This window comes from Peromyscus californicus, unplaced genomic scaffold (genome assembly GCF_007827085.1).
Source record: "Peromyscus californicus insignis strain IS unplaced genomic scaffold, ASM782708v3 Scaffold_23__1_contigs__length_62951481, whole genome shotgun sequence".
Lineage (NCBI taxonomy): Eukaryota > Metazoa > Chordata > Mammalia > Rodentia > Cricetidae > Peromyscus > Peromyscus californicus.
The window spans coordinates 39,562,107-39,584,855 of NW_026294534.1; the positions used below are offsets into that span (position 1 = coordinate 39,562,107).

The 22,749-nt window shown below is 41.9% G+C and overlaps 1 protein-coding gene across 1 annotated transcript in view; it reads right to left on the reverse strand.

The window, feature by feature from the left end:
- The window catches only part of Tenm3 (teneurin transmembrane protein 3), a 2,633,929-nt gene that overhangs the window by 434,391 nt on the left and 2,176,789 nt on the right, over nucleotides 1-22,749 (reverse strand). Inside the window, 1 exon segment of the mRNA XM_052752285.1 lies at nucleotides 22,042-22,349. Coding sequence (XP_052608245.1) covers nucleotides 22,042-22,273 — 232 coding nt within the window. The 5' untranslated portion in view covers nucleotides 22,274-22,349.

Below are 22,749 nucleotides of genomic sequence, written 5' to 3' on the forward strand. Positions count from 1 at the left end.
AAATGCAAAATTTGAAAAAAAAATTAATACAAAGAGAAAGATATTTTAGTCCGTATCAGAAATGCATTCCTTTTCATATCTGAGCGTTGCAGTGTGTGGATATGTCATCTTTCACATTCATTAGACAGTGGACATTTGAGTTGTTTCTATTTGGGGCTACTATGAAAACACCCTTAGGAATACACGCACACAAGGTTTGGTGCATGTATGTCTTCATCTCTCCTGGAGTTACATTAGGAGAGGAGTCACTGAGCCACAGCACAGGGAGATGCTTGGCATTCTCAAGCCCTGTCAGATGCTCGCCATAGCAGATGCACTGGGTTATCCCCATCATCAGTGTATGAGGGTCCCAAGTTCATGTTCTCGCCGCCACTCATTACTATCAGTTCCTTCTCTAGGATATCACACTGTAAGGAGTGTTAAAATTTGCAGTGAGTCTTTGGAATATAGGTCATTGGTATCGACTTCAAGGGGAAAACGAGAATCACTGTTCTTTGTCGAAAGCTGTTCGTTCTATGGGCTTACTGGGAGACTCTATTCATACCTCATTCTGCATTCCTTTGTCTCCTAATATGCCATTTTACTTCTTAGAAAATGCCTTCCCATTGCAATAACAACCACTCTTCAGTCAGATAATTTATCCTAATAACTACATGCTATACAAAGTAACTTCATCCTAAATGTACAGGGACAAGAAACATTTGCTACAGCATCCATGCAAAAAATTTAAATGACACAAATGTTTACCACAGAATGACTGCCTGGGTGAGACTCATATATTTGCTACGGAACATTGCATGGCTAACTTAAAGCAGGAATTTGGACGTACATCTTCAGTTCCTGAGGAAAACCACACATACATATTTTTTTTAAGTTGAAAAGTGCCAGTTACGCAATAGCGTGTGTGGTATGATCACCCTTTGGGAAACTAAGGAAGAGAGAAGAAACAGATATAAACGTGCCTGCGTTCTAAGCCTGAATAAAGAGAAGGAAGTATAAATAACTTATGACGGTCCATTTAGAATGGATTGGATGCAAAGAAAATGATGAGACAGAATAGGTTTGAAGGTTGTTTTTTTTTTCATGATTACTGTCTCAATAACTAAAAATAAAGAAAAAACTAAAACATATTTAACATGAATTTTGTTGATGTGCATTTTAATAGTTCAGATTAAAAAACCACCTTCTCTAGAAAAAGCTGTGTTTCCAATCATTCCTACTTTGAAGAAATGAAGTTGTGTGTGTTTTCCTTCTTCACACATGGATCATCTTTTTTTTTTAAAAAAAAAAAAGATTTATTTATTTATTATGTATACAGTGTTCTGTCTGCATGTGTCCCTGCATGCTAGAAGAGGGCCATGTGGTTGCTGGGAATTGAACTCAGGACCTTTGGAAGAGCAGCCAGTGCTCTTAACCTCCGAGCCATCTCTCCAGCCCATGGATCATCTTAAAAGAGAATAAAGATTCATTTTTTTTCCCAAGCAACAACTGTAATTCAAACATGGAAATGGGTAGATCGATCAGTATAAATATGACAAAAAATAAAATAATCAACCACTCTCTGGTATCCTCCTCCTCGGTTTTTGTGAGCTTGAACAACATGATTTGTTCTCGGGCATGGGATGACGTTCTTTCAGGGGTCCAAAACTACAATGTTCTGTAAGGCACTGGTAGAACCAATATGTGTGCGTGCTAACTACGGCTCCATTTTTTAGTGTGTTCACAAATACAGGATGATAATACAGTCATTCACACACACACACACACACACACACACACACACACACACACACACACACACACATCATTCTTCCCTACTTTGACTTTCTCATGTCAAGTTTATCACTTGTTGATAAACATGCAGAAGAATTTTATTTTGGTTCAGGGAGCTGAGCCCCTGAGCTTCAAACGTATTTGACAAGTGCTCTATCACTGAGTTATAGCCCTGCTGTCTCAAGATTTTATTCATTTATTTAGGCTTTTATTTTTATTTTCAGTGTGTGTGTGGTGTGTGTGTGTGTGTGTGTGTGTGTGTGTGTGCAGGTGACTACGGTGTCCACAGAGAGAAGCAGGTGTTGGGATCCCTAGAAGCTGAGATGAGAAGTTGTTGGGAGCCTTCCAATAAGGGTACAGGGAACTGAATTCAAGTCCCTCACAAGAACAATGCATGCTCCTAAAACCATAGAACCACCTCCTATTTGTCAATATTTATCGTCACAACGACTGTACCTGACAGAAGCAACTTAAGGAAGAAAGGTGACTTAATTTATTTATTTTAGCTCATGGTTTCAGAGCAATCAGCGTCTCATGAGTGAAGAGAGCAGTTAATGCCAGGTAGGACCAGGAAGCAGACCAAAGGAGAATGCCAATAATCAACTCACTTCTTTTTTCCAGCTTTATTCCACTGGGCCATCAGCCTAGGGAACGGTGTTGCCCATCCAAGGCATGTCTTCCTCAGGTAATCTCCTCTGGAAATGTCCTCAAAGATAGGCCACAGGTGTACTTCACCAACATCCCATGTGATTTCCAAGGCAGGCAAGTTGGCACTGAACATGTACCATTCACCTGTGCCATGTTGATGGAGGAGTCTTTTCTATGTCACTACTGTAGTGGGTAGCTGTTCCAGCTGTGACCTGGAAGGACTACCCCCATTGAGGCTTCTGGTAACTGTCATGCCTATGAGGCGGGGCCAAGGGATGAGCCCTTAAGACCCGAGGAACAGCCCCAGTTATGTCTTCAAGCAGAAAAAGTGGGGGTAGAGTGAATATTATGGAATACCCCTCCCTGCTTTTCAGGATTAGATGTGTCAGGTTTCCAGGGGAGGGGACTTGTATGGACACTGAATGAAGGTTTGGTGGAGAAAACGAGAAAGCCTAGGTTGTGAATCCACTGACTTGTAAAGAAAGAACAAGTTTAATCCTCACAAAGGATTTATACACTCAAACCACACAAAAAAACTGATTTTCACAACCATCTGCAATTAGAGTAATGCTAAAATATTTCTTTTTATCAAAGAGGTACTCTGAAAATGAATTTTCTTTTTGACTTACTCATTATGCCTTTAGAACAGCCCAAGGCCCGGAGATGATAATACCCCTACCACATCTCTGCTGGTATCTGATAGGCAGACTGTGGGAGGTGTTGGTCTCAATATGCATATGGTTTGGCATGAAGCAGCAGGTGTTTAATAATTGTGACTGAAACAGCACCACGGTGCTTCACAATGTGTATCCAAAATCGGCAACGTGGCAAGGAACCAGATACAAGTTTAGCAGTAAGCCCTGGGCTCAAGACATCAGACCCGCAAAGGCCAAGGCAGGGGAAAGGATTACTCCCACTGCGTCCCGAGGAGGCCTCTAAGCTACATCTATCTCCTCACACCTTCTGGTAGGTAATCTACAAAGCTGCTTGACCGCCAAGCCTGAAAGAAGAGCTCGCCTACTTAGCCAAAACGAGTTAACAATCAGTTAGGTAGGGGAGCTAAAAGAAGGATGGAAGAGGGAAGCCACTAACATGAAACGGTGATAAACTGGGGCTACTTAACTTGTGTCTTTAGTAGAGAAATTTAAGGTTGAGTAAACATGACCATCTAAATCCTTTAATCCCGCCGCTGACATTTATAGCGACGGAGGGGGATTAATCATTTGATCTCCAAATGAATCATTTTAAGCAGTTAATATTTAAAAGTAATAAACTTTGGAGTTGCAGTAATTAGCCCAGTAGATCTGATTAATGCCTCGGGTTTTTGTCTCTTTTTATAAAACCCAATTTTCGAGACGCACAAAAAGCTGAATTTCCCTCAGCCCCAGTACAACAGAAAACACAAGACAGGGTCTGAGATTCCTTTCATTTTTGTATGATGACAGAGGTGAAGGAGAACACTGGAGAAATGAGAAGTTTGGGGGTCTAACTGGAAATTCATTGCAGCATTAAGTGCTAAATGGTAAGACCATATGCTCATATTTCTTTTGAAGTCTAGGATCGGTTCCCATTATTCACTATAATGGCATCCAAGACTAAACTAAATTTCAGTCTTTAAAATTAAAAGCATTTTCCTCTTGGCTCTTGAATATTCCTCTGACAATTGCCAACATGTCTGAAGGTTTAATATATTTTCATACTCTAGAAACATACAAATAAAATATAAATAAGAAGAATAAGAAAAGTAATTTTTTTTCTATTTCATTCCCAAAGCCAGGGTAAAAATGGTGCAGAGACACAGAGATACTATGGTTATTACTTTTGTTTATTTATTTGTATGTGTGACTGCACACACGAGTGTGGTGATATTTTATCTGTGCTGTTTAGAAATTCGTCTACACATGAGTGTGCATGCAAGTGTATGCATGCCAAAGTGCGAGCGTGGGGTGAGCATGCAGAGGTCAGAAGACAGCTTGTGGGTGTTCATTCTCTCCTTCTACCATGTGTGTCCCAGTGACCAAACTTGGATCTTCAGACTTGGCAGCAAGTGCTGTTACCCACGAAGTCATCTTGGCAGTCCCACATAATTAATATTTTAATCAGAGGAGTTATAAATACTATTTTTATATCTGCCCAGTGCTATTTGTGACATTCTAAAATTATATGTATAACCTTCATGTCCTACATTTTAAGAATACGAATTCAATTCTTTTCATCTATGCGGACATACACTATACAGAAGCATTTAAATACTATCATTTTAGTAATATTGTTAATAGTCCACTGCCTTCACCCACTCGTAATCAATATCTAAGTGCTTAATAGACTTTTTCTATTAGGAAACTGAGGAAATATTTGAAAGGCAAGTTCCCATTGACATGACACCACCTTTTAATCCTTGGAGCATGATCTGGGATACGTCATGTGTGATATTATTGTAATGTGCTTTCACTCAGTCGAACCTTTCGGTACCATGGCGTCTGAGGTTGTTTTTAAGTGAGGACTGTGGTTATAGCTCAGCAGAGACTACGTGATTGCACATGCCACCAAATGGAATCTCACCCTGGCTGAACTTGAATGAGAAGAAAACTACAAACCCCAAATGTGCCACATTCAATTACCCATATTTGACTATGTCTACTTTTGGTTTGGTTTGGGGATTGCTGGTTAAAAAAATTTCATATACAGGAAAACTCACCAACCCAAAGCAGACACTTTATGCTCTGTAAGAAATGCAGCCAACACAAGCCTCCATCAGATATGGCACCTCTGTACCAACCCACCAAGTTCCTCCATGCCCCGTCAACCCCTAATGGACAAGCATTCCCCTGCTTCTTACAGATCAGCCCTGTCTGCTCTTTGAGCATGTTAATGGAGCCATGCGGCATGGACTCTGGATCCTTTTGATTAGTGGAATGTTTCTGATATCCTTCCATGTTGTCACATGTCAGTGTCATTCTTTGGTACTGTCAGGTCACATTCACTTGAATGAATTATCCCATGCTTTGCAAAAATTCATTTACCTGGTGAACTTTTTCTGGGCCCATTACGAACATGGGGGCTATGAACACATGTTCTTAATTGTTTCAAGTAAATACTTGGGAAATGAATTCCTGGATCAGGGGACATGGCGGGGTGTTACAGTTAACTGCCTATAACAAATTGCCAGTTTCCAAAGTGGTTGTGCCAATTCACATTTCACTTTCCATCACCAATGTATGAGAAATGCATTATTCCAAATTCACCCTTGCATGACACTGCCAATCGGTTCCCTTTCTAAACAGTCACAGGGCAGTTGAGTTTATTTATTTATTTGTGTGTGCACGTGTGTAGGCATGAGCATGCCACGGCACACATGGCAGAGGACAACTTGCTGGGGTGGGTGCTCTCCTCCACGCTATGGGTCTTGGGATTGCACTCCCATTTATCAGGCTTGGCAGCAAGCTCCTTTAACCTATCCAGACTTTTTGCCAGGCTTATTTTTTTGTTTTTGTTTTTGTTTTTGTTTGTTCGTCTTGTGGATCCAGGTTCTCACTATGTATCCCAGGCTAACTTTTGATCACCTTGCCTCTGCCTCCCAAGTATGAGATTCATGGAATAACTGAATCCCTACCCCCCAAAGTTGTTCTTTTTAATTCCAGCAATTCTAGTGGGTGAGCTAACGGTTCCCATTTCACCTGTAATCTTCATCTCTTTGGTGGCTAATGATTCTGTGTACTTCATCTGATATATATTAAAATCTGTGTACTTTTTAGGTAACATTTCTTATACAAGTTTTCTTATAAACGATCTGTAGGCACTCTTTATGATATACTATAGATCATATCTTTTATAGAAACACTATATATTATTCTATATATACTGTATATTATATATAATATTCTATATACAAGCCCTTTGGACACATACATACACACATGTACACAGAAATATTTTTTCATAGTCCATAGCTTGCATTTTCATTTGCTTAAAGATACTGTACGTAAGCAGAACTATTTGTTTGATGGTGTCTAATTCATCAAGATTTCTTTAATATTTAGTCTTTTGTAACTTAAGAGATTTTACCTACTCCAAGATATCCCAGAACACATCTGGCTTTTTATGCTGTTTTATAGTAGAAATTAAAAAGAAAGAGCCAACAAGAAAAATGGTTTGGAATGACCCTCCTTATTCCTAGAACTGACCAGCTATTGTCTGTGTGGAATGTGACAAGTCTGGCTCTCCTATTTCCTCACCTATTTGAAAGACTAAACTGTGGAAGTATGTAGTGACAGAATGGCAGGCGATGGAACCTGAGACTATGATTCAAGAGAAGGAAACGGGCAAAAAGGCTTCGATAGAATTATGTATCTAAAGTGTTAAAATTTCCTTCAGCACCAGACACTGGCTGATAGTTCATCTTTGAGCTAAATCTAAAGAGCTTACACAAGAACCTTGGTGGTGACTCTGTAATCCCAGCATTAGAGAGGTTGAAGTTCTAGGACTGTGGTGTTGGAGGCCAGCTTGGGCTACACAGTAAATTACAAGACAGCCTGGGCTACAGTGTGAGGCCTTGTCTCAAAAACACATAGAGATAGGAAGGAGAGAAATGGAGAAAGAAGTGTGTGTGTGTGTGTGTGTGTGTGTGTGTGTATGTGCGTGCATGTGTGTATGTATGTGTATATGTGTATGAGTATGTATGTGTGTGGTGTGTGAGTGTATGTGTGTATGCATGTGTTTGAGAGTGTGTGTCTATGTATATGTGTGTGTGTATGTCTGTGTATGTGTGTGAGTGTGTATGTTTGTATGTGTGTGTTGTCTGTGTATGTGTGTGTATGTGTATGTGTGAGTGTGTATATGTGTGTGTATGTGTGTGTATTGTCTGTGTATGTGTGTGAGTGTATATATGTGTTTGTGAGTGTGTATATGTGTATGTGTGTGTGTGTGTGTGTGTGTGTGTGTGTGTGTGTGTGTGTAACTGTATCACCTTCGGGCTGGGCTCCTGACACGTAGGCCAGGTTTAGCTCTGTCTGGTTGACTTGGGAGGTGGCTTTTGTTCCCTGCCCTCACACTGAATGACATACATGCTGCGCTCCCGAAGCAGAGATTCTTTTCTGGGGATTTAAAACTGGAGGTGTTTTCCCTCAAAGACCCACACTAGTAATTCAGTCGGTGTCAATATTGTGCTGTCTCTTCATTCTCCCAGGGATTCTCAAAATCGCAATTTTGCCATCGGGGATTCTGTAAGTAAAATTTTACTGTCTCTATATGTCATGCTCTTTTACACGTGCCTTTGAATAAAGCCTTGGAGAGCCCCATTTGTGAATTGCTTCTTTGTTGATATTGTTTCTTTCTGCTCCTTCTTCAGCCCCCAAATGGTAAGCTCACGGAAAGTCCTCACTTTCAGAATGTGCCGTGTGCAGAAGTTGATGAGGATTGGCTGTGGTAAGAATGTGCCATGTGCAGAAGTTGATGAGGATTGGCTGTGGTAAGAATGTACCGTGTGCAGAAGTTGATGAGGATTGGCTGTGGTAAGAATGTGCCGTGTGCAGAAGTTGATGCGGATTGGCTGTGGTAAGAATGTGCCATGTGCAGAAGTTGATGAGGATTGGCTGTGGTAAGAATGTACCGTGTGCAGAAGTTGATGAGGATTGGCTGTGGTAAGAATGTGCCGTGTGCAGAAGTTGATGAGGATTGGCTGTGGTAGGAATGTACCGTGTGCAGAAGTTGATGAGGATTGGCTGGGATAAGAATGTGCCATGTGCAGAAGTTGATGCGGATTGGCTGTGGTAAGAATGTATTGTGTGCAGAAGTTGATGAGGATTGGCTGTGGTAAGAATGTGCCATGTGCAGAAGTTGATGAGGGTTGGCCGTGGTAAGAATGTGCCGTGTGCAGAAGTTGATGAGGGTTGGCTGGGATAAGAATGTGCCGTGTGCAGAAGTTGATGAGGGTTGGCTGGGGTAAGAATGTGCCATGTGCAGAAGTTGATGAGGGTTGGCCGTGGTAAGAATGTGCCGTGTGCAGAAGTTGATGAGGATTGGCTGGGATCCCCTGTGAAAATGACACGTAGGATGCCAGGATGGAGCGCGAAGCTCAACAAGCCGTGTGGATCGGAAGAACTCCATCAGCTGCACCCTAGACCTGAGACTGCCTCTTTGGAAGCTTGAGCTCTTCATTCCAGCCAGGGAGACACTTCTTCCTCTTCCGGGACACTCTTCCGTGAGTTGTCCGCTGGCCGTGCTGGGAGGAGGTTCCCCAGGTAAGTCACAGTGGAGCCCTTGGATGCAAAGTGATCCACAGAAGGACAGCGAAGTTCAGTCAAGGTTGGGGGTCTGAGAGAAGAGTTGTGGAATCGGCTCCTACCTCTCCCAGAATCAGAGGAGAACCAGCTTACTTATCTTTTCATGTGGACTCCTCATTCTGAAGGCTGTATTCCTGCTAATTATCCACCAAATTGATATCTTAGTTTTGGTTTCCACTGCTGTGAAAAGACACCATGACCATGGCAACTCTTCTTTTTTTTCTTTCTTTGTTTGGTTTTCCGAGACAGGGTTTCTCTGTGTAGTTTTGGTGCCTGTCCTGGATCTCGCTCTGCAGACCGGGCTGGCCTCGAACTCACAGAGATCTGCCTGGCTCTGCCTCCAGAGTTCAGGGATTAAAGGCATGCGTCACTGCCGCCCGGCGGCCCATGGCAACTCTTGTAAAGGAAACATTTAATTGTGGTGGCTCGTGTACCGTTCAGAGGTTCAGTCCATTAATTATCATCATGGTGGGAAGCATGGAGGCATGCAGGCAGACATGGTGCTAGAGCTGAGAGTCGTTACATCTTCACAGGCAGGCAACAGGAAGTGATCTAACGGTCACACTGAGGGAAGCCTGAGCAAAAGAGACCTCAGAGCCCACCCCTAAAGTGACACACTTCCTCCAACAAGGCCATACCTCCTAATGGTACCACTTCCTTTGGGGGCCATTTTCTTTCAAACCACCACAATATCTGACTTCAATTTGTAAACGTTGCTTACTAATACATATTTTTAAAAGATTCATATTTATTTTTACTGAACATGAGTGTTTTGCCTGCATGTACGTCTGTGTGTCTGTGTACTGCCTACTTGCCTGGTGTCCCCTGAGGTCAAAAAAGAACACTGAATCCCCAGGAACTAGAGCTGATGGTTGTGAGCTACCACGTGAGTGGCAGGACTTGAATCCAGGTCCTCTGTAAGAACAAGTGCTCTTAATGCTGAGCCATTTCTCCAACCCTAATATATAGATCTTCTCTATGTACACAAGTTAGAAATTTATTTTCCTTGCTATAGTGGTTTTGTTTGGGGGTATTATAGTTTATATGCAAATGGTTTTAAATAAAAATCATCATCTACGCATATTATTCCTCCTACGGTTTCTGCTCCCACTGAAATCCCCTCTAATTTTGGGGTGGCTATGTAGTCCCTAACACAGACTATATGGATTCACAACCATTTTCTCCTGGCCACCTCTGTTATAAGAGCTCCAGAACAAAAATAGAATGTTTCTTTTCATCCTATAGTAAAGAAGGACCATGTAGCAGAGTTCTGAAAAAGGGAGTTGCTGGAAGTCTCAGGGGAGTCAAGAGAAATCGTTCAGTAAGTAGAAGGGGCCGCACGCCCTTGCATTCACTCCCGTTCCAGCAGGACTATGGAAGTGCATCAGCCACTTAGGGATCCGCAGGAAAGAGCCACACACTAGGGTGGCAGAGCAGAAAAGATGGAGGATCCTGGTTCCTGGGTGTCTGCTTTGATCATTGGCCGTTCAGATTATTTGGGAGAACATAATTCCTTCAGGTGTTTCAGTCACTGTGTTTGGAGCTTTCACTCATGGCCCAAGCCGTCTGTGTGTTACCCCGACTCTCAAATTAACTTCTAGAATCCTTATTGCTTTTTTCCCCCAACATTTGTCTTTAATCCATCTTCATTTATTTTTGAATATGTTGAGAGATATGGGTCCAATTTCATATTCTTCCAGATGGATAACCAGTTGTGCCAGCTCCATTTATCAAATCCTACTGAATTAGATTTTTTTTGTTTTGTGTTAAGTTTCTCTATATACTACGATCTATTTCTAAAATGTTACTCTGTGACACTGAACTACTTCTTAGTGTTTGTACCAACAACACATGGATGGGACACAGTACTTCAGACTAGAGACAGTGTACACAAGGCCATTTCAGCCCCACTGTTCACCTTTTACATGTGTTTTGCGTCTAATTTTAGACTTTCATTCTTCCAAATGAATTTTAAATCATTCGCTTGAATTTAAAATAATCCAAACTCCCTGGGATATCATTCAACAGCTTCCACTTTTGTGTATTTATTTTGTGAGAACTGTTTTTTTTTTCAGATTGCCATCTTCTCACCCCCAAATCACTCTCTTCCTAGTCCTTCAGATCTTATTTGTTGTATAGCAATGTTTTATGAAGTCTCCATGTCATTCTCTTAAAAAAAAAGAATTCTACGGTGATAGTTGCCATTATGGCAGCACAATTTTTACTTCCAAATTTAGCCAATTTTCAATAATTAACAATTATTATGACCTCTTAATAATAACAGTAGATAATATGCACCAGACATCCTTTTAGGTGGTTCACATATTTGCACTCACACTTAAAATCTACAAGTAAGAAAATGCCTGTTAATCCAAGTACTGCGGAGGCTGAGATAGGGTCGTGAGTTCAAGGGCAACCTTGCCCATACGCTGAGTTCTAGACCAGTGTTTCACTATACAGCGAAAGTTGTTTTCAAAAACAAAAATGAACAAATAAAACTTGAAACAAAGAGCACAACAAACAAAGCACAAAGGAAGAAAACTGAGTATATTCCAAGCAAACTCTCTGGTTAAGATAAAACGGCCACACAGCTAATGAATGGCCAAGCTGAGAATCAAACACATGTTGTCAGGATCTCAATCTATACTTTTAACTTGTATATTATAATACTTATGTTGTCTATATGTTAAGCTTGCATTAATTTACATATCAAAATGCACTTCAGATTCTATCTTTATACTCTACAGCACATGGTTTTGTGGGCATATAATCACATAGTGAAAAAATTGCTGATTTAACTTTTTCCAAAATATATATATCCACCGTTTTTTCTTCTCAGATCACAGATACCAAAATATCAAAATAAGTTTGATTACTAATTCTGACATTAGGTGAATCATTTATATGCTACTGATTTTAAATGAAAGACCCTAGTATCTCACTATTTAGAGTTCTGTTTAGATGTTTCAAAGAACATCTTAAATATGACATATTTATGTATTTGTATCATCTAAAATTTGATGTACTTATGTATATCATCTTAAATATGATGTTTATATATCATATATATATATATACATTTCATGGGTTCATGTTTTCTTTTAAAAAGAATGTCTTCTAAATTTTATCTAAAACTTTCCCACCATCTACTGATAACATCATGTTTTATATTTTGATTTATCAACCTTATCATGTTAACAGATTTTCTAACACCAAAAAAGCCTTCCATTGTCTGTAAGATTAATAAATACTTGGTTAATAATTTGATCTACTGGACTCTTTCGTTTATATGTTGGTGGGTTTTGACATGAAGAAAGGGATTTAAAAGTGGACACAGTACAGAGAAACAGTGTAGTCTACACAGCTCCGACCTGGATCACTTGAGGAGGACTGTGCCAGACAGCTTCTGAAACACTGCATTGAATGTACTCTAGGCTAATTTTTCTTAACAAGTCTTTCTTCCTGTTCTGAAATTTTCTGGATTAATCATCATTTTTGAGAAGCAATAATTCCTCTGAGGTTTTCATACTCCTATCTTAGGCCCCATTTAGTTGATACAACCCCTCCATCATATTCTGAGTTCTTAACATGCACATTCATATTTAGGAGACTTTATTTAATTTTTTTTGTGCTCCTAGAGGCCAAAGCCAGAGCCTTACACATTCTAGGCAAGTACTCTACTGTGAAGCTATGTCCTTACCTCTCTCTCTTCCCTTTTAATTTAGAGACAGGCTCTTGAACATATGCTCTTCCTGCCTCAGTCTCTAAGTTGGAGGAGAGCTTGGACCATCATGCCCAGCCCCAGCCCTTTTAAAGAATCAACGTTTTTCTTTGTTTTAAATTCTAGTTTTATATTGGTGGCCTAACTCTTACTTCCTTTGGTGTATTTTCTGCTGTTTCCTCATTTCTTAAGATGTATGGCAAATTCTGTCATTGTTGGTTTTTATTCTTTAAATATTTTTTCATTATTATGGCTTTTAGCATCTTCTATAAATTTTAGAAGTAGAACTTTTTTTAAAAAATTTTCTATTGCTTCTGCTCACAATCAATGAACATAATAATCCATGGGGAGAAAAAGCATTTTGGTTTATCTTTCTGTCATTTAATTTTACTCTATTTTGTGACCACATTTTGATTATAAAATCTCATGAATATTTTGTTTCATTTTTTTATGATTATAGACATACCTAATTCGTTTCTGAAAATTATTCCATAATACTGTAACTGCATCATTTCTATTCAGCATTATAATTTCTGTACACACACATATTGTAGCCAAAGAGAGAGTCTCACTATGCACTTTGGAGCCCAGACTGGCCTCAAACTCATGATCCACCTGATTCAGCTTTCTGAGTTTGAGGGTCATCTATACAAACCACCATGCTTACCAGCTTGCTCTCTTATTTTTTCTTTTAGATCTGGCTGATCTTGAAGAGGACAATTTAAAATAACACATTATAAGTGTCTTTTAATGAGGTTTCTTTTTTTTTCTAATACTTTTTGCTTTATAAACTTTAACCATTACACCTTTTAATGGATGTAATTGAAGAGTCTGCCTTTGTTGCATGGGTGCATTTGAAACTCTGGGCCTCACATAGGCTATACATAAGTACTCCATCTCAGAGCTATTCCCCCATTCCTATTAAATTTTTTTAATAATAACTTCTATCTTTATAGATATTAACAAAGGTACCCTTATTTTGTTTATTGCATGCCTTTACCTGGTGTCTCTTTATTTTTAACCTTTTAAGAAGGCGTTTTCAGCATGCTCCTTATGAATACCAATAACTTTTATGAACCACGTGAATAGCTTATGTCAAAGTTCTGAACATTTATATTTCATACAATGCGTGTTATAGACGTGATTCCTTCCATCTCGCTTTATGGTTATTCATGATTTTCCTTGTTTCCTCCTTTTCCTGGGAGCTGTTTTTGCTAATTTGGCCAGATTGCTATTCATTCCCCTTTCCCCCTGCTAATTAGGTAGGTCTATTGTGCTTTTTCATCCCCCTAATGATCACCTTCCTTTCCTGACATTCACATTCAAATGCATGTTTTTCATTATTACATGAATGCAAGATAGCAATTATTTCGCTCAGAGAAAGCTCTGTTTCTTAAGGGTTTCCCCTCCTTCCCTTCAGAGGAGACGTGATTTTGGAAGGAATTCGCTGACTTTTGGCACCACTTCCCCCACCATCGGAGTTTGCAGAGATTCCTGAGCACCTTTGCTTCCAGCCCCATCCTCCGATGAAGCTGTCCATCTTGGTGATCCTTCTGCATTCCCTGCCGCTCTGCCCGCACTGTGTGAGTTTTCGCTATCATCTTGCCCCCTCCTGGCCCTTCCATCTTACTCAGTGGCCATCTCTTCTTGAATACTATGGCCCAATGTCACAAGACTCTCTGAATCTTTACCTGCCCTAAATGTGTATCATTTTTGCTGACAGACAAACGACATGCAGCCCAAGTCCACTTTGAAAACACAGTGTCCTTCTCGCTTCAGCCTACCAAGTGCTGGGACTACAGACATGAGCCTCCACATCTGGCTAATACGTATGATGGGTCTCAAGATGTGCTACCTCGGATATGGCCCTTTGCATTTGAGAAAATGGAGGGAGCGAAACAGGTTACGATTGGCAGCTAAGAACTATGTTTTCAAGAAAGCATTTACTGTTTACTCCGGTCAATAAGGTAACTCAAAGCAGGATGAAAGCCGGGCATCTCTTCTTCATTTTATATGTGTATCCTTCACTTTGGACAACTGCTTATCTCTGCAACACAGTCATGTTCATCGCTCAAGGACTGTCTCTCTAGGAGTTAGCAACCCCTAGACTATCTCATTCCCTCGTGGCTGAAGGCACAAAGGTAAGGAAGGGTGCCGCCAGGCCTCTTACACTGCCGTCTTGACACAACGTGTAAGTCTAGTTCTGAACTCCTAAACGAGTCAGGTATTAGAGGCTTGGAAGGTCACTGAGGATGGAGTCTTCCACTAAAACCCACAGTTCCTTGTAAAAGCAGGAACTAAAACTGAAGGACTTTGACTGCTGGTCAAAAAATAAGGTGTGAACTGTATCTCTGCCCCTGGGTTGAACTAGGGCTTTCTAAACTGTAGATTAGAAGATTACTATCTAGCAACAGACTCTCTGACAAAGAACAAATATATTCCATGGCCCTCTCCATTAAGGTTTAACCAAATGGACCTGTTAATCACCTGGACAGGAAAATGCCCTCCAAGAAAGCTGTCTAAGACACTTTAAGACACAGCATGAAGTCTACCTAAGAATGGAAGTAATAAACACAGTGGTCCCCTTGGCTGTTGCCCACTCTTACCCCATGAGAGTGGTTTTTTAGGGGGGGGGTGGCCATGCTCACCCCCTGAGAATACTTCCTTCTCAATAATCTTGGCTACTGGCCACTCTCACCCTGAAGAGTGCCTTGTATTTTTCTGTAACATACGCTATCTTCTATGCTACCCTCTGTCTCATCTGGATTCTTTCGGTGGACATCACAAGGACCAGCAAAGGGAAAGGCTTGCAGAGAAAGAGCCCAGTAACAATCACTGCCCTGAATCAGCAGTCAGCGTGGAACAGGCACAGCACAGCCTCATGGGAGAAAACCCTTCACAAGGTGAGGGCAATTATACGTGACGACAAGGCTGTGCCCTGGAGTAAAAGTAACTCCTGAGAAACAGGACGTCCACTCCAGCAAAGGACACATTACTGAACTAGAACCAAGATGGTGATCATCCAGACCACAGTTAGAGCAGCAGTACCTACTCACGCGTCCTTCCTGATTCCCGTCATGATTCTTCCTCTTTTTAAAACTAAAGCTCCTATCAGTTCCCCAAAGACGGATTTTGGGGTTCACTAGAACCCCCTTTTCCCGTTCTTCTTCCTAATGTGTACATGGATTAAATGTCTTTTTTTTTTCATTCTGGTTTTCATCATCACTTATTTCTTTAGCTGTTATAATGAGAAGGATAATCAAGCCTGGACCTTTGGGAGCCCAGAGACCATCTGTTGCCCTTAATCTCTGGTACAAAGGTCATTCTCCCCTTAGCCCCCTTCCGTGAAGCAAGTCACCGAGTCACAGCCCAGAAGACCCAAGGCTGCCCTGCACTCCATTCTGAAGCTTAGAGTGCGGTGTAAACTACCTCCCTGGCTCTCCAGGGTTCATCCTCTGTGTGACGCTCATACTGGTTTGTCAGTACACACTAATGTGCCTTTTCTCTTGCTAGTCTGTCTGCTGTCTACTTGTTTTACAGATCCAAAGTGTCAACACACCAAAAAAAATATTGAAATCGAGGCTGTTTTATTTCTATATCAGTATCAGATAATATTCCATCTGCCCATACTTCTTCAATATTATCTACCTCTTCACCCAATCTCAGCATCACCATACACATTTATCTGTGCCCAGAATTCTCATTTCTTTATGTAAGCTCCCATAACACATGTGTGTGCTCTTCTCTGCCTGGCCAGTCCTTGGTTAGAATGGCCATGGTTACAGACTTAGTGATGGGTGAGAAAAGGCACCCTTCCCTTTACACAGTATCTCCTCTTGGTACAGGATCCTAGGGTTGTCATTTCCTATCCCGACAAACATCATTTCACTCCTTTGTAATTTCTACTTGGCACAGTAGAAATTCATATAATCTTATTTTTGTAAATGAGAAGAAAAATCAACTTGTTTGTCTTGCTAGAAAATTATAAGATATCTTTATTCCTAAAGTTAAAGCATTTTTTTTTCTTGGCTGTGCTTGTATGTATACTACATATGTGTATACAGTGTATCATGAATGTGTGCTACATGTGTATGTTTTGTATCGCTCGCATACATGTGTAAGTGTGTGTGTGTGTGTGTGTGTGTGTGTGTGTGTGTGTGTGTGCATCTGAATTTTGCTTTCTGTTTTGGGTATTTATTTGTCATTCAAAAATCATTCATTTGGATTTCAACTAAGACTACACTCTTTTCTTCAACAAGTTATCTATTTTACCTTACCTGTTTTTTATTTTACTTTTGGTGTTGAGAAGTAAATTCAGGGCTAACCATGGGTTCTATTACTGAGCGATATCTCCAGCCTCTTTTATTTTTCGGTTTGTAAATTATGTTTTTTCCCCCTTCTAGGACTTGATTATCATTGCTTTTGTTGGTGGTAAGTTCTGTTGTTAGGGGTTTCTGTAGGTGTTATTATATATAGTTAATTATGCATATGTCTGTGTGCCTGTGTGTGGGGTCTGTCCATGTGAGTTCAGGTGCCCAAGGAGACCAGAGTTGTGGGATCCCCTGAGAGGTGGAATTACAAGTGGTTGTGAGCCACCCCTCAGAGCCACCGCAAGTGAAGTACATGCTCTTCACTGCTGACCTGTCTCTCCGCCCCCCGTATTTTTTACTTTACTTCTCTTATCTCTACTATCCTTTTTCCTTGGGAGCCTCTGTCCTGTTTCTCCACCTCCTATGCCGCTCACTGCTTGCTGGGTACCATTACGCATGCTGTTTCCTTGGGGTTCTGTGAGAAACCACAGGAAGTCCTACGACATCCTAAGAACGGGACTTTCTCTTCCCTGAAGCAGATCTCCGAATCGGCCTTCACATAATAATACCAAGAGTGGAAAAAGGTATCTGCTTAGGCTTCCCTCCAGCCTGAGGGGACAAGAGAGCTGCTGTCCCTATGAGAGGGACATTCACTCACGTAAGTTTCATTTCAGAGGCAGGCCAGCCTCTGTCTAGAACTCTGAACCTACAGCAGCCTTCTTCCTGGTCTTTGCCCGTTCTGAATTCCCACGAGGCACAAATGAAGGAGTGCCTGCCTTCACTCAGCCCTTCAGGACCCTAACAGCTCCTCATCTCATCTGCGCCACTGACCAGGGATCATCACTGGGCTTGGTCAGCTAGGAGGAGGGCGAAAGGGAGAATCATTCATCCTGGGCATACATTTACAGAGAGCCCAGACTATTCTTCCAGGGCCCTTTTGTTTCTTCTTCAGCAAGGGGCAGAATTACACATGAAAGATGGAGCCGGACTGGGGATGTGGCCAGGTGGCACAGTGCTTATCTACCATGCAAGTCTGCCCCAGCTCCATGGTCAGGGAGACTTAGTTCAGCAGGTAGCCCACATGAGGTACCTTCCTCTCCCCCTCTCCTCTCTCTCAGGGCTCACCAGCAGAACTCCCCCAAACACACATGAACTGAACCTAGACTAACCGGGGATGAGGTGATGGTGCCCAGTTGTGGGAGCAGGGGTTCTGGGAACGGTATTATCACAGGGCTAAAGAGGAAGCAAGTCCCAAAGGGATGCTCTTCTGAGGGCAGAGCCACACAGCTAACGTAGACCAGAGGTGAGTCATGCTTAGCCACCACCCAGAACCATCTTCAACCTGCCTTCCCCCTTCTGTACAAATGTAGTTCCTATTTTGATTTCAGTGATGCGTCAGCATAGATACGATGTTGACAGTGATAACCTTCCTCTCTGTGGCCAGTCTAGAAATTAAAAACACACAGGAAGTTTATGTGTGTGTTTTCAAATCTAAAGTTCATAACACTCACACAGAAGACTATATTAGACACTAGGTGTGGGATTATTTCGAGGGAGCAGCAGATTTTTGTAGGGTTGTGGTTCAGAGGAACTAAAGTTTTCTTATTCTTAGAGGAAATGCCTTTCAGATTTCAACCCTAGAACCAATATTCCATGTTGGGGTTGATATCTATTCTTGTCTGGTCAGGAATTACCAGAGGCACGTGGACCGCTCTCGCATGGGGGAAAAAAAAATCTTGTATTTTATCCCTTCTCCTAAACTGGGGGCTGATGGTAGGCAGCTGTTTTGTGAGAAATGTGTCTCTGACCTGATGAGGTAAATTCTCTTCAAAGAGGAATCAAAGAAAATAGTATCTAAGAATGCAGAACATGTCATTGTCACCCAAACCCCTCACTCATACAGACAGCCGCAGAACTGCAGAGTGAGCAATTCTCTCTGTCGGCCAAAAAGGCACCAGGAGATTTAAAGATGGGGGGAGCGAGAGGGAGAGGGAGAGAGAGAGGGAGAGGGAGAGGGAGAGAGAAAGAGGGAGAGGGAGAGAGAAAGAGGGAGAGGGAGAGAGGGAGAGGGAGAGAGGGAGAGGGAGAAGAAGAGGGAAGGAGAGGGAGAGACAGACAGAGACACGAAGAGATGGAGAGAGAGATCTGTGTGAGATCCAGTCCACTTGCCCATAGCTGTGAAACTGAAATCATCCCAGCTTTACAAGATCTAAATATAACATGTAATTAGCAGGAGTCACCTGCCAGTCAGCAAAGCCATAAAAATCTGATTAAAATCGAAGGTGATGACAGGCCAGCAAAATCTGTTGATAAAAATAAAAACCTTGTATTTCTCCATTTGAGGCCCCCATGTAACTGCTTCAGCGGGGTCTCTATTCATCCCTTCCTGCAGGTGAAACGGCATTTTCCTGTGTCACTTAAGGAAGAGAGGGATGCAGGATCCAGGGAACAATCTGCTCTAAAACTCTGTAGATGAGCTAAATTAGCATGATTCTCTGGAACTGTTTCAAAGATCTCTGGCTACTGCTAATATTGTTAATCTTTCATTTTTATTGTGTGTATGATGTCAGGAGCTGTGGCAGGAAGCACATTTTGTCAATTAAATAATTAATCCCACAGCATAATTGTCAGTCAGGAAGAATTGACATTTGTCAGGTTCAAAGCGAAAGAAAGCCTGGGAGATTTTTTTGATTATGCTTGCTCAAGAAAAACATAATTTGATAGCAAGCTTGCTTATTCGCTTCTCTGCTACACCTACCAATCCTGCTCTGAGAAGGACAAAGGAGAGGTCTGGCCTTGGGACATGGCTCCCTTGCTGTGCAAGCATTAGGACATGAGTTCTGATTCCAGCACCCATGGAAGAAGTACTTGGCTGGATGTCAACCTCTGGCTTTTACAGCGCGTGCGCACACACACATACACACACACACACACACACACACACACACACATACACACAGAGAGACAGAGAGAGAGAGAGAGACAGAGAGAGAGAGAGAGACAGAGACAGAGAATGTTCATCCTCATCTACCCGCCAGAAATTGAGATCAGTTTTATTTCCTGTACGTGACTTGGATGTGCTCACTTCTCACTATCCAAACCATCATGTGTGAATGGAGAAATCAAAGAAAAATTTACTTTAATAAAGCAAGTGGCAATTCTTATACTTTTTTCTTTTTGGGTACTGGGGCTAGACACTGGAGGCTGGAGGTTCAATGGGCCTCCATGCAAGTCGCAACTCTGGGAGAGCTAGCCATGGCATCTCCAAGTCTCCCTGTCTCAATCTGTGAACGGGTTTGCTGCAGGGCCTCCATCAAGTGACCACACAGAGCCCACTTAGTGTATCAGAGCACGATCCACACAGGTACACCTTAGCCAGAGTTAGCCGTACTTGCCATGGATGAGTTTAACGAATCCTACTTCAGGGGCCTGAGGACTGAGTCCTAGTACCTCTAAGCACTACACTTTGGCATTTCCTTTCCTTTTCTGCTCCTCCACGAGGATCCAGATGAGAGGCCTCCATCTGCTGCCTGGCTCACGCTCTCCCTCACTAGTCCCTGGCTTGCAAGGAGCTGAGCAACAGTACTCTCTGGTCCCCTAAGAACTCGGGTTCCATTGTTTCCACAGATGGTGTCGCCAATGTCGTTAACAACAGCCTGCGCTGGATTAGCGCTGCCTAGGAGGTGAAAATCTAAGTGAGCTATTTTTAACCTGTTTAAGCATCCTCCGCTCTGCCAAAACTAAATGCTTGCTTGGGGTGGGGATGAGCCTCCCCGATGCTTTCTGCCACATGTGCGACTGAGGTTTCCCCTAATAGTGCTCGTCAACGTAGGGCCGTTCTACTGCTCTTCCCGCAACATGGCGCTAACCATTTATTTTTGTCATAGAAAAGCAAGACTTCATGTAGGGTTTGGATGGCATGCCATCACCGACTTTTTAAAAAATAAATGGTGAAAAAAATGTATGTTGATAATGTCTGTCAGCTGTGTAGACAATATGAGAGGAAAAAATAGGTTCAGCATTCTAGTACATGGTATGAGGATCACATGAGTGTTCCCTGACTTACCAAGGGTACACAGCAAATGCGTTCTGTATCCCCTTTGAACTGAGTTAAACATCTGAAGCTATCGTGTCCCTTTTCACGAGATTTCAGTATTTAGTGCGGCATGCTTTTTGAGGGGGAATTTCTCTCTAGAAAATCCAATGAATTTAGTTTAGAATATAAACTGATTGGGACAAATACATCCCCGTGCACTTCATTTAAAATGGCTTCTCCAGTGATGCAGAGGAGAAAAGCAGCATGGGCAAGTGTTGGAATCATGAATGGCAGATGTCCCGCATCATCACTTCCTAAAGTTCCCTCCATTTGCTCCAGCCTCCTGTCAGGTTCTTAGTGGCTTCTGTCAGTGAGGTGACTGAAAACATATGCATCTATCCTTGGTTACTAAAGTTCCATTTCTTCTCCTTTCCTGATGGTATTAGCCAAGGGGCCCTGCTCTATGGAATCTGAAATGCACACGCAAGAGGGTTTCATTTTTACTGGGGAAATCTTGCCCACATCTCAATACTCTACAAGCCAAAGGTAACTATGTGCCTTATTTTAAAACAAGCTACTTGTTTTAAAGTATGAGAATCAGTCATTCTAGGATGGAGTCACTGTTTTACTGGCAAGACAGGGAGCAGAGAAGAAGAGTGTGAAAATGGTCAGGAGATATATGCAAATGACCAAGCCATAGGGTCATCTGGGAAATGTCAGCTGTGTTAAGGTATGCGGTTGCATGGGAGAAAGAAAAGGGAATCCTTCTGTGACTCACTCTTGTACAATACAGACACTAGTGGATGGCTGGGCTGGTTGGAACGTGAGCTTATCTAGAACCCTAACTCTATTCTCATGGGTTCTCGTGAGGTGTTTTCTCTCTCAACGCCGGTTTTTCTTCACCATCTCTAACTCTAAGAGCAGTGTTTGTGAGTGTCTTCATTCAACTAAGAAAAACCTTGAATTTCGGGCTTCTGTACATATACTTCGATCATGTCTAAAACTCTCACCTTCACACATGCGTAGATGTGGGACTGAGAATTGTTCTCCACGCATGTCCGTACCCAGGTCTGTGAACCCACGTGTCATGCAGGTGGCTTTCTACCTCTCCTCTGGTATACTCTGTCACCCACTGGGTATCTCAAAATCAGAACCAGCTTTCAGGACAAAGAAAATAATCATTCCATCCTCTAGGGCTTCAAACCCAGGGGCACCTCTAAGTAAGGAACACGCATGCGTACATGCCTTGTGTTTACTAGAGTATGTACCTACCTTGTCTAGTATACTCGTCTGCTTCTCTGTGGACCAGATCCTTTACTCTGTTTCCGTAAAGCAGCCGTGACGAATCATGATCAAAAGCTTTCAGGGTTTCGCTGGAGCTGTAAGACTTCTGTGTGGGGACCCTACACTCCTCATTGTCCGCAGATGAGTTTGTGTATCGCCGTTCTTTTTCTCGTCTGCTCTTGGTCAAGGAGCAGTAAGGCCTACGTTCTTTCACATCCATACTTCATTCCTTCTCTGTGCACATGGGTCCTGCTCGTCAGAACTTCACGCTCAGAGTTCAGTTCTCACTGGCCTTTCTGCAAAGATAAAAGGTCGGCATGACGTCAGCGTAACAGTCATCGGCAGACTGACCCCTTTCTAGCCTTCTCAACTGATGGGTTGAAGAGCAGCTTTGACAGCTACAATCCCATTTTCAATACCGAATTGAGTTCTGTAAGATTCTAACAAACATAGTCTGTAGCGCCAACAGGTGTGACACACTTTCTGCTCTGGACATTCGTACCAAGCATGTGACATGATTTCCCCTGCCCCCACCACCACCACCACATAAATACAAAACAAAAATTAAACTCAAGCTTGAATATCACTATAGAAGCCAGCTAAAATTTAGGGGCAGTAGTTTGTTCAATATCCCGTAGTGGAAAAGTTTCTCCCATAGTATTTACTTTTTGTGCAAATAAATTTCCTTATCCAAAA